Source organism: Teleopsis dalmanni, chromosome 2 (genome assembly GCF_002237135.1).
Source record: "Teleopsis dalmanni isolate 2A chromosome 2, ASM223713v2, whole genome shotgun sequence".
Lineage (NCBI taxonomy): Eukaryota > Metazoa > Arthropoda > Insecta > Diptera > Diopsidae > Teleopsis > Teleopsis dalmanni.
The window spans coordinates 84,993,704-85,010,869 of NC_051847.1; the positions used below are offsets into that span (position 1 = coordinate 84,993,704).

The 17,166-nt window shown below is 31.4% G+C and overlaps 3 protein-coding genes across 4 annotated transcripts; 1 reads left to right on the forward strand and 2 right to left on the reverse strand.

Moving 5' to 3' along the window:
* On the reverse strand, positions 1–10,172 carry LOC119679490. 2 transcript variants are annotated; one of them, XM_038091873.1, is made up of 6 exons: positions 10,068–10,136; positions 9,791–9,861; positions 3,798–3,978; positions 2,999–3,735; positions 857–1,052; positions 1–40 (listed from the first exon to the last, which is right to left on the reverse strand). In XM_038091873.1, the coding sequence occupies exons 3-6, from the start codon at positions 3,967–3,969 to the stop codon at positions 21–23; spliced, it is 1,125 nt and encodes a 374-aa protein (XP_037947801.1). In that variant the 5' UTR covers positions 3,970–3,978; positions 9,791–9,861; positions 10,068–10,136; the 3' UTR covers positions 1–20. The 2 variants fall into 2 exon arrangements, with proteins under 2 accessions (XP_037947801.1, XP_037947800.1); XM_038091872.1 differs by lacking the exon at positions 9,791–9,861 and having other exon boundaries at positions 10,068–10,172.
* Positions 8,972–15,035, forward strand: LOC119679489. Its single transcript, XM_038091871.1, has 3 exons — positions 8,972–9,278; positions 13,621–13,771; positions 13,829–15,035. Exons 1-3 carry the CDS (start codon positions 9,101–9,103, stop codon positions 14,976–14,978), a joined length of 1,479 nt encoding a protein of 492 aa, XP_037947799.1. The 5' UTR covers positions 8,972–9,100; the 3' UTR covers positions 14,979–15,035.
* Positions 15,036–15,178: 143 nt separating this feature from the next.
* On the reverse strand, positions 15,179–16,024 carry LOC119680660 (translocon-associated protein subunit delta-like). Its single transcript, XM_038093587.1, has 2 exons — positions 15,662–16,024; positions 15,179–15,595 (listed from the first exon to the last, which is right to left on the reverse strand). Exons 1-2 carry the CDS (start codon positions 15,908–15,910, stop codon positions 15,335–15,337), a joined length of 510 nt encoding a protein of 169 aa, XP_037949515.1. The 5' UTR covers positions 15,911–16,024; the 3' UTR covers positions 15,179–15,334.
* Positions 16,025–17,166: the final 1,142 nt, after the last annotated feature.

Sequence of the window (17,166 nt, forward strand, 5' to 3'; positions counted from 1 at the left end):
ACCTAAAAAGTTTTTCATTTTTAAAATCGTTCTTCGAAATCTGCAAATAAAAAAAACAATTTGTTATAGTTGGTGCTAGGAACATAATCAGAGCGAAACGAGATTTAAAAAAGCGATAGTATGATTTTATACATTAGTTGATAACGTATATGCTTTTATCGCTTATCAAAAAATGTACTGAGTTCTACTATTACTTTTTATTTATCAAAATTCTAGTATCATTCACACTCTGCTATATAAGGTTCTTAACACATTAATAATCAGTTCCATTGATCTAAACCATTTGTCTGTTTATTAGTAATCTGCTAGTTTCTTTTTCATATTATGGCCGTATGTTAGTTCGAGTAAATTGATGGTAAATTGAGGGAAATGGTAAATTATATCGGTATGTCAGCGAATGTTGGTATTTCCCAGAATTTTGATTAGAATAAATTAGATAAAAATTAGGTAAATTAGGTGTTACCATTGTAAAAATTTTATAAGATGTTTAATAAATAAATAAATAAATTTGAAAACTTTTAACCAAAAATAATAAATACCTTAAGTGCAATAAATACATTTACATATAAAATGTAATAAATTTACATAAGTGCAGTGCAAAAAATTCCTAGGAAATTTCAATATACTTTACCTCAATTTACTCGAACTCGCACACGGCTTAGATAAATAAGGCATATATTTATGAAAACAATTGATACCAATATTAATAAATTTTACTATATCATAGCACTGATAACGACATTTTATATCCTGTAAATCGATTACTATAGTATCTTAAGATATCTTCTATAGAATAGTGCGAATGATAATTAATTTTAATTTTTAAAGAAATAATCTATTTTTACAGAAGCTTTACCAAAATGTGTCAAAGTTCTTTCAAAAGACAAAAGTGGTTGGCTTGGATATGTACTCAAAGTGTTATATGCTGAACGTATTAATTTTGCGTATTTTTTTATTTCAGATGCCCTCAAAATATCCAGTAGATTTAGATCTTTATTCCAAAAAAACGGAAGAACGCCATCTTGAAAATAGTCATCTAAGACATTCAACATCTACATTAAATATAAGGAAGAATATTAAATAACTTTTTTTATTATTTTAATCATTATTAATTTTAAAATATGTAAATTTTTCTATTTAGAGAGTGTCGTAGATAGTAGAAAATGAAAAAAAATGGGTCATATTTTCAAAAAAATCTAAGCACTCCTAACTACTTGCAATTATGAATCAAACTTTGACAACGTCTTCATGATTGCGGTTAAACTATTATGACGATTTTTTAATGTTGGTTAAGTGCTATATCAAGACCTAACTAATAGTAAAGACTATAATCAAAATAATCATTAAAAATATACAATATATGAGTAGAAAAATGAAATAAATAGGACAGACTGTCAGTCATTGAATTTTTAGAGGTTGCTGCGTCTGCGTCTTAAACCCTTATTAGAAGATCGGTCGTCTGAAAAGGTGAGTGCTTTCAAACCGCTCCTAGTCTCAGCCCCACTCGTTAACTTAGGAACTGCTGTCATCTGGACCACAACAAGCAGTTCAACGCAATTGAAACAAAAAATATATAAAGGTTCTGAAAGTGTCAGTGTCTGCGTTCCGGATATATTTTATGTAAGTATACATATTTAAAAAATCTACTTTTCTAGTAAAGCAGATAGTGGTAAAAGCGTTAGCATCAATATATAAACTGTTATGTTTTAGTGAGATCTCTGCTCCGCATAAATATGTATTTTAATTTAACTCTAAATTTCTTTTACAGAAAATTGCAGTTTTAAACCTTCTTCTCAAAAATTGTCTTAAAATTAAGAGACATGAATTTTTGAGTGTTTATTTTGACTGGTTCAAAACTGCATACTCAATTAGACATATACATATGTATGTCCAATGTTCACAACATTTTCATGAGTACAGATTTTGGTATGGATGTTGTTGTCTAGAGAGTGCCACCGTTCTTAAGTAAGTCAACTTAGTGCGATGCAATTTGCTAATATGGTAACCTTAATAGAAATAGGAAGTATGTAATTCTTGCTCGGCGATGGCAAGTCGTTCCCGAACAAATAACCAAATGTTTCGGGGACTTAGTATGTATGTTTTAATTTTTTAAAAGTTCGTAATGAAATAAAAAAAAACGTATAAAGAGTCATATCTTGAGATAATAATTGTACTATGTTTATTTAAATAATTATAGACTCTGAGATCACGTTACTCAATGAGTTTTTACAAAGAAACTATATACCATAGTGAACTTCACTATTTGAAGAGTGAAAAGGAACACATACCTCAAATGTTAAACTACAAATTTTTGAAACTTTTTGAAAAGAGTGACACTTTAGGATAAAAATTTTAATTAAATAAATATAATTATTTGCTTAAATCTTAAATTGCTTATATCAGAACACAAAAAATATAAATATACATTCTACTGCATTTTATATATTTTGTTCATACGCTTCGGTGAAAAGGGGGATGTCCCGTTTTCAAGCTTTCCGTTTATTTGTAACTAAAGAATACAGATTCATCTCGTTTTTGGAAACTGACTTAATAGATTTTAAGATCTGTGATTCTGTGATATGAAAAGCATCATGTTATTGGGGTCGATTCGTAAACTTTCTTTAAAATATGTGATTGACCACCTGAGCCGATACGATTCCGATTTCAACGAAACACTTCAGCTTCTTGACTTGCTGTTTTATGCTATAGGATTCTTTTACAAAATAATTTAATCATTATTTCCTTGTTTAAAAAGAATAAAAGTAATAAGTGTTTGAAGACTTGAAATTGACCTATTTAAAGGCAATAAAAATCTGACCATCTAAATTTATTAGCATTCAAAATTTATAAAAAATTTTACTTGGGTCTTTAATGACTGAAAAAAATTTTTTTGATGTTTTTCTTAAAAAAAGTTTTATTTTTAAATAAGTTTATATTATTTTAACTATTATGCTTATCAAAAATATGAAAGAGAAAATATAAATAACATCATACTTACATGAATTAAGAGATCGCTTAAGCTATTTTCCCAAAAAGAAGGTTTGTTTTTTGTAATTTCCCAAAAGAAAGCTGTCGTAAGGAAATAAGTTTTAAAGCGTTTCATTTTATAGCACCTGCAAAGTGCCTTCAATAAACAGAAAGTAACTTTTAAATGTTGGCGGTCATGCAACAATTTGTTTTCACCATGAGGATTGCATATCAAAAATGAACAGTATTTTGTTCTTTTATTTCCGAATGAAGGCTTCGGAACTGCATACCAAGTCTTATTTCGCGTTATATAAGACTTAAACGAATTTAACTTCATCCAACTTTGTTTTTGAAACATTATACCGGGAACAAAATCAATTAAAATTTTGCGGTTATCGCAATGAGCATATATTGTGTGAGTTAAGCCTCGAGTAGAATACTCCAAAAAGTAAACGTCTCTATTACAGCCCAAAACTCGATAATCCAAATTTTCTAAGCCTGCGCAAAATAACTTACTAATCCAATATTTCAGGCATGATCTATCTAAGTAAAAATAATCATTCGTTAAGTCATCTAACAAATCATACAGACTGTCATAAGTTTCGTCTTCACTCATTTTATCCATAACATCTTTTAAATTTATATAAATAAATCCAGGCCGTTCATCATCTAGTTCCATTTCTACTAACGAAGAAAATGGTATTTTTAAGTTAATTATAGCATCGAATTCGTCTGGTATATTTATTGGAACCTTAGTTGATTGACTTCCTGAATTTTTTATAAAAATTAAAATCAAATTATTTGTAAATTATGTGAATACATTCAATTACCAAATAAAGAGGTGCCATTGAAAAGGTCACGGAAATCTTCATCTATTTGACAAATACTAAGGAATATCTGATCACGTATGACTTCATATTCTTTAAAGTATAATTGCCTGTCACAATCTGATATTTTTGTGTCGAACCCAAGTAATGTTAAGTGTTTCTCAAATTGATACATTTTGGTACGCTATAAACAGATTCAAAACAAATCGTATGTAAGTAAAGTAGTACTAAAATTTATATAAACGGCTATAGAATAATAATTCATCCTTGATATCTCAAAACTTAACTAAATTTATTTAAAGTGTGTTTTTATGTCAGATGTAATAATCCATTGATTATTCGAAATATTATTTTTATTTGTTAACTATTGCTTGTTAACTGCACTAAAAACTCGCAAAAATGTAAATACTAGTACAAAAAATTATTATAGTATTGCCTGGGATGTGATCGGACCATTATGTTTTTAGTGTATTTCGAATTTAGTTACATTCTGTGTGAAAAAACAGAAATTGAATTTATTAGCTTCCATGTATTTTAATTCATATTTGCCAAACAACTGATTGATATTGAATCAATCATATCATAATATTGAATCGCTGGTTCAATATTGAATTGATGGCGTCAAAACTATTATAACCCACTAATATTGGAATCGCACTGGCATCGCAGTTAAATATCTTCACATGTCACTTCCATTAATAATGGACAATTAATAATTGAATGCTCTCCATTTACAAATTCTTAATTTTTGTGTATATTATGAAATTAAACTAAAAAATATGTAAATAGAAAATTGTTGAATATAATCACAGGAAAAAAGAAAGAGAAACCGAGAAAGCAGAGAGAGGAAAGATAGAAAGGAGAGACAGAAAGGAGAAAGAGAGGAGGGAGATAAAGGATAGGAGAGAGAGAAAAAAGAAGAGAGGGGAGAAAGAAGAGGGGAAAGGAGAGATAGAAAGTAGGAAGAGAGAAAAAAAGGATAGAGAGAGAAAGAATAGAAAGAAAAAGGAGAGAAAGAAAGAAAAGAGAGACAGAGAAAAAGCAAATGAGAAAGAAAGAAAGAAAAGAGAGAGAGAAAGAAAGAAAAGAGAGAGAGAAAGAAAGAAAAGAGAGAGAGAAAGAAAGAAAAGAGAGATAGAAAGGAGGTAGAGGAATTCCCTAATGCGTCCTGGAACTAAAGGCAGAAAGAAGAAATTGTACTAAACACATAAGGCTAAAGCAGAAAAAACGACGGGCGAAATCAGAAGAATAGTGTAAAAACTTCAATAATGGAAGGGAAGTTTTTACAACACCACATATTACAAAGGAAATTAAAGGGTTTAATAATGACAAGACATATTCTATGAAAAGCAGGTAGAGAGAGAAAGAGAGTGAATACATTACCAGAGAGAGTGACTCTAAACACATCAGATTAGATATTCACGGAACAATCACTTCTAAGTCTTCTAACACAAACGAAAATATTGAAAACAGAATTGATCTATGCCCTTGATGAGTAAAAAAAAATAACAGTTATTAAAAAAAGATATCAGAAAGAAATTATTACTGTTATGTATGAAAAATTCTCGACATTACCTACTAAGCTAATAAAATGAAGTCAGAAATTTAGAGTGTCCTTATAACAAATTGGGCTTATTTTCTTTTTAACATTTTTATTATTCAATTAAAATAACCTGAAAAGCCCCGAAGAGACTTTCCCAAAATTCAATCAGCCATTCCATCAATTACCAATGTTAAGCAAAATAGTTGAAAAAGTGATTCTTTTAAGATTCAAAGAATCAATAATATTGAAGTAGAGCAATATGGATTTCCAAAATACAATTTCACTCAACGACAGTTGTCCAATGTGTAGTTCAATGAATCTAATCATTAGACCTTGTCATGATACAGCAAAGGCACTCGAAGTTAATAGTCAAAATGGAACGTTTTCACAAAATCTGTACAACTTCTTGAAAAACCGTAAATTTCGATCATGTTTTCAGTCCATAATGTTAAGTTTAATGTGAGTGTCCATCGTGAAAAATGGATATTGTGTCAGAAAGTGCTCTGAAGTCGTGCTCTCTCTCATGATGAGATAGAGTGAAACAATATGCAGTCGGAGTCATAAGTCTACAAGCAGGAGGTACAAAAAACTTTGAAAATATTTTCCAAAAAAATCAATTTATTGGAAACATACTTTATTGTTTTTTTATAACATTCAATGCACAATGTTTTTGCGAACTTTCATTTCATGTGTTCAAAAAACAGCCGAGATAACGGTACTTTTATCATAAAGAGTAGCAAAACAGGCGATGAAAAGTCTACAAGCACTAAGTATAAGGAGCCACTCGTTGACTTCGACGATTAAGCGTCGTTCACCATACTCAAAAGGATATCATACTACACAAGCAGATCTTTGCGGGTTACAACAGCAAGTGATGAAAGTGTGATAGCTGAGGGACTTGCTTAGGAGTGCAAATGCATTGGGGATGGGCAGATCATATTATCTGCTTAATGGATCTATTCGGCCTTTAACAACAACAACATTAGTAAATATGTACAGACATACATACATAATAAGTAATCCAATCTTTTTGTCGTATATACTGAGGTGATTAGTGCTAGGTTAGCTTAGGCTGGAGTGGCGGCCTTGTGCCCAAAGACCAATTGTGCTCCAATAATGGCCCGTTGTGATACCACATGATGTGATTAGTGTGTTAGTTACTATGTCCAGTTATTCCTGATATATGTATGTATGTAGCTATAAATATTATTTATGATACTTGAGCTGTGGGTGAACTGGAGGATCGTCCAATATAACAAAATGTAATCATTAAAGTAACTAAATAAACTATCACACTATCAAATTTTTGTTTTTTAAGTTAAATTTATATAAATACGAATACATAGAAAAAATTTAATACATATCAAAACATTAATACATATTTACTATGCACATAACAAGCAAATATATACAACTATTATTATTGTATATAACGCATTCATTTGTAATACAATGTATATATGTATGTATGTTTTTGTGTTCTAAACGGTGTTTGCTGACTTTGTTTTACACTAACCCCTCTTTCCGCATTTACTCCCCTCCACTTAACATTTATCGATTTGATATGAAAAAAAATATATGTATATACAGAACATACGTACATATTTATGCACAGATAAATACTTACTCACATACATACCTACATACATACATATGTATATTGCAAGAAAAGACCGTTGTTTAAGCACAGGCACGAAAACCATCAGAAGGTTACGCTGCCACATAGGCCGCCTAGCTCGACAACAATAGCAACAACATCAACAAACAAACTAAATATAAAAAAAAAAAACGTAACAAACTGAACCAGCAGCGACGACCCACCAACCAAACCAAAGCACAGCACAGCATAGCACAGCACAACATGCCATTTAATGCTTGATATTCCTCCTTACATTCACACCATGCCATGCCTGCGCTGGTTACGCGACGACTTCAATGTACGCTAACGTCAGCTTACTAAAAAGCACAAGTTGTACTCGCAGTCGTTGTCGTCGTTATTTTTGTTATTGTTTTTGTCACTGTTTGGGCGATAACTGGCGCTGATGTTACAGTCGTCGGTTTGCAAGAGGATGGCGAAGGCAAGAGGAAGCAGCAACACAAAATACAACAATACAGCCGGGCTAGAGCATTTCAAAGTAACGTGCACAAAACAGGAGTAGTGTAATATACGTACATACATACGTACGTACGTACGTACGTACAAATGTACGTACATATATCAACGGGTATAGCAGCAACATTGTACGAATTATAGCGAAGTGGGGGTATTGACGGGTAGCGACACACAGTTTTTTAGTTACCAAAAGCAAACAGGCAGGCAGGCAGGCAAGCAAGCAAGCAGTGCATATAGTAGGGAATGTGTAAGTAGGAGGATGGAGAACGCGGAATGGATCGATGGCGAGGTACGACGGCAAACTGCACACACGCATACAAAAGTAAAGCGGTCAGGCAGAGAACGCTAGCAGCTACAGCGGCAGCATCAAGAATAACACTAAAAATAAAGTAAAAACATAAAAGCGACGCATCAACAACAGAAACAGCAGTTGATGGCACGACGATAACAACAACAGTGCTGATGAAAACCACAACAACAAAACAGCAAAAATAAAAAAATAAAAAAAAACATAATATAGCAGATATGCGACCGTACTTCTACTACTTTACCTTTCGGCTGAGCACCGCCAGCAGCCCCCATTGTTAGCGACTGCACTAGTGCAAACAACTACACAGCAGCTTGTGTGTTTATTTAGATGCATATACGTATGTATCTACATATGTATATGCTATATGTACGCGATTATGTTTATGTTTATAAATAAATTGCACGGAAAGCAAAAGCAAACAGTATTTATGGCGGTAAAAGAAAAAAAAACAAAGCTTAAATATAACATAGCGGTATAGTGCAAAAAACTTTAAACATTTAACCGAATTATTGTTCGGTTAAATGCATCAGGTTACTTCTAACTGTGTTAAACAAAAATTACAGAAGTTAATTAAAATAATATTAAGAACAGTTCTATTGCCGCCTAAAATATGTACATTCATGTATGAATCCTCAATCTTAACTGACTCATATGATAACGACGACAAATGCCTTTTTTCCATATTACTTCACTATCCTTTACCGCTTTGGCTAATAGCAGCTAACTTTGTGCTATGTAAATGTGATGCGTTAACAGAACCCGCCTGCGGGCAATTCAACAAGAGTGCTCGTTTGGAGTTAAGGAAAGGAAAGCAGCGACATTTTGTGCGCTTACGTTGTCGCCTTTGCAATGAAAGCGACAGCGACGACGCCAACACCAACGCCAACGCCAAAGCTAACGTCTGCACATATTGTGAAGAGGGACTTCTAGTGCTGCTGCTGCTGTTGATGGTTTTTGCTGTTTGTGTGGTGGTTGTTGTTTCAAACATCGTGTATGTGTGCTCATCATTCAAGTGTCCGACTTTTGTCGAAGCGGTCGTTATATCGGAACTTTTGCGTGCAAATAAAATAGCAGCGCATTTAACGGCGGTCAAAATATGTGAACTATGTACGCAAGTGCATATAATATAAACACAAATGTGTGTCTGTATGTATAGACAAAAGTTTAATATAATAATAAGCAACTACATATGTATGTATGTATATTCACATGTGTGTGTATGTGTGTGTATCAGCTCGCTATTGTGAATTTAATTTTTGAAAATCCAACAACAACCATCGTGCAGCAAATTAAGTTAAGTTTTACTGTAAATTGAATAAGATTTTCGAAAGCACTTCAAAATGAAAACGCCGCGAGTTGCTAGTGAATCTTCTACAACATCAGATAACACAGCAGAATTTATTGATATAGTCAAGAAGTACGACATTGTATATAACACGCATAATCCTGACTATAAAAATGTCGAAGTTAAAATGAAGGTTTGGACACAAATCGCCAACGAAATTGGTTTGTCCGTTGGTAAGTAGAAACAGAAACGGTGCAGAAAAACACACAAGACAATAGAAAATGTAAAATCTCTAAAAAAAAAAGCAAAAAACCACTAAAACAAAAACAAAATAAAGTAAACAACAAAAAAGAAGAGACTAACAACAAATCCTCGGCATCCAAGCAAATGACGTTACTTGCGTAAAAGTTACAGGCGAGCAAGACTCGCGAAAAAGAGAACGAGAGCATTTCGCTACATTGTTTATTTTCTATGTGCGCTCGTTTAGTTTTATTGTTCTGAATGTGTTGCTTGCAATGGCATTCCAGTAACAACAAATACTAATAAATAATATATTTAAAAAAAATTAAACTTCAGGCAACTGTATACTATATGCAAATATTGTATAATTTGTGATGATTATTAATTGTCTTTGTATATAATTAAGTTTTGAAATTATTTGCATTTAATTATATTATAATTAACGCATTAGAACATATTTCATTTTAATAAAATAACTTTTCTCTATTATTTCTTAATTAATTACCACTTATCACAAATTTTTAGTTAATTCAAATTGATTTATCAGACTTTAAAGATGCTAAATCATTGAAAATACTACAAAAAATCCAATTTGATGAAAACACCGCTTATCACAATTTCATTCGGCATATAAAGGGGATGTCCAAAATTTTTTTGTATTAGATTTGTATATTGTGTGTATTTAGATTTTTTTCAAGTAAAAGTAAATTTTAAAATAAATTAATATATTAAAAAAGTTTAAAAAAAGAAACAAAATCAAAAATTACAACGAACTATCTTACAAGTTTTTAAACGCTAAGTGCACAGAACAACCGCGACTCCACTGCACCTTCGACAAAACTCTGGTAGAATTTATTATGCACTTGTGCTTACGACTGATTTTTGACAGTGTTACCATATTCGAAATCGTAACATTTAAATTTGTGACCACTTTTTTCACATATGCGATTTTCAAGGAATTGACGATCAAGGAATTGACACATACTAATTATAATGCAATACGTTATTAGTAGAGTTATTAAAGAAAATATTAGGCCCACTATAGATTATAAATGCATTTTTGTTATATATTTAATATAATAGAAAAGAATATAAAAATAAATTCATAAAGTTTCACTTGATTTTCAAAAACAAAAACAGAAAAATATTTAATAAAAAAGTATGAGCAACACATAATTTTATTATTATTTTATAGTAATATAATAACATAATAAGTAATAATATAATATAATAAGTAATAATATAGGACGTATACGAGTTAGGCTAAGTTGCGTTCTAAATGAGTGAAATTCTAAGTTGTGCCGATAATTTCGTGATGTGTCGATACATATTGATAAATGGCAAAATGTGTGCAGTGCAAAAAATCCCAAAAAATCTCCCATTTGGTTAAGCATCAAGTTAGCCTAACTCGCAAACGTCCATAATATAGGCCGTATGTGAGTTCAAATAAAAGGATGGTAAATTGAGGGAAATAGTAAATTATGTCGGTATGGCAGCGAATGTTAGTATTTATCAGAATTTCGAGTAGAGTAAATTAGATAAAAATTAGGTAAATAAGGTGTTACTATTGTGAAAATTTTATAAGATGTTAAATAAATAAATTTGAAAACTTTTAAACGAAAATAATAAATAAGTTCAATAAATAAATATTTATATAAGTGCAGTGCAAAAAATCCCTAGAAAATTTCAATTTAGTTTACCTCAATTTTCTCGAACTCGCACGCAGTCATAATAAGTAATATTATAATAATAATATAATATAATAATATATGGACATAAAATTATACATTTTTTTTATATAAATTTTCAGTAAAGACTTATTTGTTTTAATTTTATTAGGGACCGTTCAAGTAATACGCAATGCAAATTTTTGTTATTTTAGAACCTTCTCTTCCTTTAAAACAGTCTATCGAAAATTTATACACATACTTATTCTTTGGAATAAAGTTTTTGTGATAATTGTTGGCTGATCATACCATTTTCTGCAAGTAGTGAAAACTGTAGTGATTACGGAGTGCATTGGCGCTATTTAGTTAACCTACAACCAATCACCAACCTGTACGGTTAATAAAAGATATTATATTTCACACATCTATGTTTGTGATGATCGTCAGGCTTCTTAGTTCGTAGGTTATTATAGTACAAAGTCTTAATATTGTTACATTTGCATTTTCTATATATTTGGTTCAAAGAGATTATCAATTTTTCGTGACCGCTGCCCACTGATCAGTAGACTGTCATCGCCACAGCGAGTTTTACCACTTTGACCTCGGCTCTATGATTTTCGTAGCTTATATATGATTGATTGCAAATAACGGTTTTTTGTATATCTTAAATAAAAACAAAAACGCGTGTTCATTATTTGAATCGTTATTTTAGACTGAAAAGGGTTTTAATATGTCACAATTGAAAAACTTAGCGTTGCTTCCAATAATTATGCTTATTAGACATAAACATTCCAAAAGCATAAACACTTGTGGTTTAAGAAGAATACCAGCTAAGCAAAATACATATTGGAAGCAATGATAATATAAACAAAAATACAATATTAGAAGCAACTATGCTTTTTTAAGTTAGGGTATATTGATTGGAGTATCATCTATGTTATTTACATATATATCAGTTATACAAAACATTACAGTACATTAAAAATAAGTATTAATAGTTCGTGGTATTCCAAAGAAGGTTTTTCAAAGCGTAAGAGAAGTTTTGGAATAGTTTAAAAAATAAAATAAAATGTAAAATAACTTAAGGCATCAATTGTGCTAACTTAATGTATAACTAAGTCAATTTTGAGACTGAAGTTACGATTGTTAAATTGTCCTTGATATATACGAATATATTCTACACAATTGATCTTTATTTGCGAGATCTGGTTATATTTTCGTTAACTATAACATTTTAAATATGTAATAGAAACTTTCTGACACCTGTAGATTTTGTGATATCTGGAACATAACATAACACAGACTACTTACATATATTTTCGTGTTATATTGTTTAAAAATGAGTTCTATGCTTTAATTTTCTATGATTTAACCTGGCATTGAACAAAGTTTTCTCAGAAAGCAGTCTTTGATCTATAATGCGATTTTATAATACATAATATACTGCGATTTTCAGTTGCAATAAAAGTTTAAAGTTATGGATTCTCCAAATACAAAGGGACAAAATACGTCATGTACAACCGTCTCCTCAAGAATTTTTTTTATTAAATTTATGATAATTTTTTACCAAACTATATATATTTATTTTTGCAGCGTATGTAATGTCTGCTTTCTAACTCTAAGAAATTAAAGAGGTGTCAGATGGTCGGTCTCGCCGGCATCAACGATTAGTCTAACGCCTCCATTAATACAGGAAGAAACTAGTTGTTTGATATTACTATAATATTAAACAGTTGTATCCATAGGGCTAAATCGATTTAATACAACAAAGTATCGTAGAAATTTAACATTTAAAGAAAGATATATGGAAAGATATATGTACATGTGATTTATCGGTGGATGAAGAAAAACTGAGAATTTTTCTTCCCATACATTAGGAGCGGCGGTTATGATTCATGTAAAAATTCAGTGATTATCGTAAAATAATCATTAAAAAAAATTTGAAAAACGGTTAGTTTTCTTTTATATAAGAAACTTCGCCTGCTTCGTATTATCCATATAGAGGTTTTAAGCGCCATCCTATACCTAGTACTCACGATATCAAGAAACAGATGGAGTGAAGTATTTTATGATATATTCACTTAAGTCATGCTACGAATATAAGACTGTTGTTGGTGCTTGGACACACAGTAGTGAAGGGGGTCTGATTACACAGATTTAAAATGTATATAAAAGTAACAGACGACAACAACCATATTCTAATTATACAGACTACGGTACCATTTTTAATCTGTTAATGCACACCATGTTTAAAATAGCTATTTAATGGTACCCATATTCCAAGATATGTGTTAATTAGGACATTAGGGCAGTTCCTTCACATTACCAGCTGATTGTTAAACACCTTTTTTTATATGAGCTTATAAATTCAGTATTTGTACTTGTCGATTGTTTCTCACGAAACGTAAAATTATTGGAATAACATAATATTTTGAGAACAATTCGTCTTTTTATATGTAGAAATATATATACCATAAATGTAAGAATATATATACCACATTGATATAGTATTTTCAATTAAAACAAGAACTGTATATAACAATTTAATTTAAATTTTATTTAATCTGATTTGTTAAATATGATTGAAATATGAGTTGAAAATTTACATAATTTAATTGTTATAAATTAATATATTTTTTAATTGAAATATATTATTATTATTTTTAAGATGCGGCGAAACGAAAATGGAAAAATCTACGGGACAGTTACACCAAGTATTTACGTTCATTTCGTACAGGAACCAAAACATCTAAAAAATATCAATTTTGGGCTCATGCAGAACATATGGTTTTTCTTAGACCTTATCAAGGTCCAGGCAGGTATGATCTCTTTATCTGAATTATTAACTGGTTTTAATTTATTCTTGTTTTATGTAGAAATCCGAACAATAATGTAAAGACAAAAAGCGAAGAGGAAGATAATGAATGCGATCTAGGTTATCAAGTATTAACAAAAGCATCAACAAATTTAGAGGATGATATAAGCAGAATATCAACTACAGTTACCACTGCACCTATTCAAAACGCACCTACAACTACTCAAACAATAGCTATAATACCACCAGCTGTAAGTTCTCTCACACCATCTACGGGGATTTCAACTTATTCATCGATAAGCAGTTTTGGATCTTTAACTACAGCTTCAATAAATAACACTGCGTCTGGTACAATATTGTTGCCGGTACCATCATTGCCTCATGTACCATTGCCACCACAGTTGTGCAAATCAGTATTAAGTCAGCCCACACTTCCTACGCTAGCAACAACTATGCCAACACAAATATTTCCCCAACCTCAATTACCAAACATTATCAAATCTGCATTACCAATAACGGCTAGCAGTACTTCGAATAGTGTTGGTTGCCTCATTATTGAGCCTCAATTATTTGCATCAGCTGATACCTTTAAAAAGGAGCTGGGCTCCCATTCCAACCTTAATTTGTTCCAAAATACGGTTTCATCAGTACCGGTTATATCATCACCTGCTTCAACTAAGTCAGCGCAAGCACCGTCGAGCAACAAAATACGTCGTGTACAACCGTCTCCTCAAACTGCAGCCATTAATCTCAGCTTTTCTGCTACAACACCAAACGTACAACCGCCTCAACCCAAAGTACGAAAATTAAATGATAGAAGCGATATTGACATATCTGCAATATTACAAGCGAATCGCGATTTGGATGCCAATACATTATTTTTCCTTAGTTTAGCAAAAACAGTACGCTCCATGCCAACGAAGTTTCAATCGTTAGCTAAAATGCGTTGTATGCGCATTGTCAGTGATATTGAGTTGGAACTGGAGAACGCAATTGAATGCAATGGTTCTATTGCGCCAGACGATGGTATGAATGGCAATTCTAAATACTGTAGCATTGATACTCCACCACCTCCGAACGAAGGAGGTTGCATACAAAATCCAGTAAATGAAGGTGCAACTGAACACTTTGTGTATGTTATGTCTCCATCACGTGTGGAAAGCATGATTGATATTTCGTCCGACGAGGAATCTGGTCTTAATGGCAAATAAATTTGTTGATATTTAAACTGTAGAGCTTAAAGAATAAAATAAAAAATAAGAACATGTAAATAGAAGTATAAATATATATAAAATTCTGAAATATATGTAGAACTGAAAAATTTATTTAATTTTTGTAGAATACTTTTAGTTTCTAACTTTTATTTCGAGAATAATTTCCTTGAAAACTCCAAACTTTTTTCCAATTGCATTCATTTATTGAATGAAAATCATATTTTTCAGTACAAACAATGTTTCTTTATTGATATCAAGGCTTATGACTGTATGAATTAATGAATGAATTTCATTCAGAGGATGTTGTTTACAGATCTTTCTCAGAAATGCATATTTATATCACATAATAATATTTACAATTGCACTTTGCTTTTTGTTGTAAAAGCAAAATAAGCTACTGCACTAACAACAACAGCAGCTAACAATTCAGCTTTAACCCAGGGTCCTTTGTAGGCACCTTTAGTCGGAACTGAAATATCAATTAAGGATTTGATTGCATTGATACTTTCGCCGTCACGTTGTGCTTTTCGAATGTCGGTGTAACCATCTTCATCAAATAGACGTACAACAACGTTTCCACTGCTACCCTTTTTGATTTCTTCTGTCCAGCTCACCTATAGCATCAATTAAAGAATGGATTAAAGAAGTTCCTGACAAAATTCATAAGATATATAACGCACCTGGTATTTATTATCGCCAATACGAGCTACTGGGACTAAAGCTCCACAAGGGAATTCAGCGAATAATGCTGGCTGTTCACCATTTCCACAAGTCAAAGTGAACTCTCCAACGTGTGCCAAAGTAGTAAGGATTGTCGCATCCTGTGTACTGAAAGCATTAACAGTAACTTTAGGTTTGGTGCATGTAGCAGCTAGCCCATTGGCAGTCCATAATGAGATCAGCAAAACAGTGAACAAAACACGCGACATTTTATTTATAATTTATTAAAAACTTCTTATTGAATTTTATTGCAGAAACTCCAACTTCAACTGAAGACCACCAACACGTCTAATCAAAAACAAATGTGAAAGCGACTGTTTGACGTGTCACGACGGTACGTTGCATTCGGCTTTTACTTAATTCGATAGAGGGTTGCAGAGTAAAATATTAAACGCTAATTTGGTAATTTGTTAAAAAAGTAGTAAAATCGCTGAAAAGATAAAAATTTAGCTGTCAAGTGCAGAACAAAGTAAAATATATATAAATGTGTTTTCAAAATAGCTGATATTCGAGAAAATTAAAAATATATTAAGGTTGGAACAGTAGAATAAGATTATTGCATGTTTAAAAAATAGTACTAAAAATTAAAAATATTTATTTAACGTGTACATGTCATAAGATTATATATGTTATGACCAAATGTCTCCACGAGCCATAAATTAGGTATTATCGTCTGTCAGTCCATTATAATGTCACATGAAGATTGATTACGTCTTGCCATATATTTTTGCTTTACCATAAAATAACAAGTAAGGCTGCTGTTACATTGCATGCGAATTTTGTCTTGCATATTCGTACGAACAAATCAAATGCATGTAAATATATGTAAGTGCTTACAGTTGTGGAGAAATATTCGCGCGACGTCTTGTCTTTCTCATACGAATATTTGATTAAACAAAATATTTTATTTGAAATTCAAGGTGTAAATAGTGAAATTTGGAGGTGTGTATGGTTTTCACGTAATTTTAAGTTAATAAATGGAAATAAATTTGAAAAAATATACTACTTTTAGGAAATGGATTGTGATTTGCTAATTTCATTGTTTGAGGTATAGATAAACTTTCCATTTTTATACTTTGTAGAATAAAAATCATGCAACCAAATTCATATTTTCTTATTTCAAATTAATAAATAACTTGACAACGAATTTTCCTCAAAATATATTACATCTTTACTCGTCATTTTGTTTTATAGAGTTCTTATGGAGTGTTACAATGCATTCAACCAACTGGCCACCCACAACCAGGTCTCTCTGATTTTGGTACCCGGACATGAAGGACACGAAGACAACGAAAAGGCGGACCTTTATGCCAAATAAGGGGCAGAAGAACCATTCATTGGTCCAACTCCTTACATTGGCTTCAATAAAACGAATATAAAACAGGAGAGCAAGAAATGGAACCAACAAAATATCAATGAATATTGGAATGGAATAGACGGCCTATATCATTTCAAAGAATTCTTA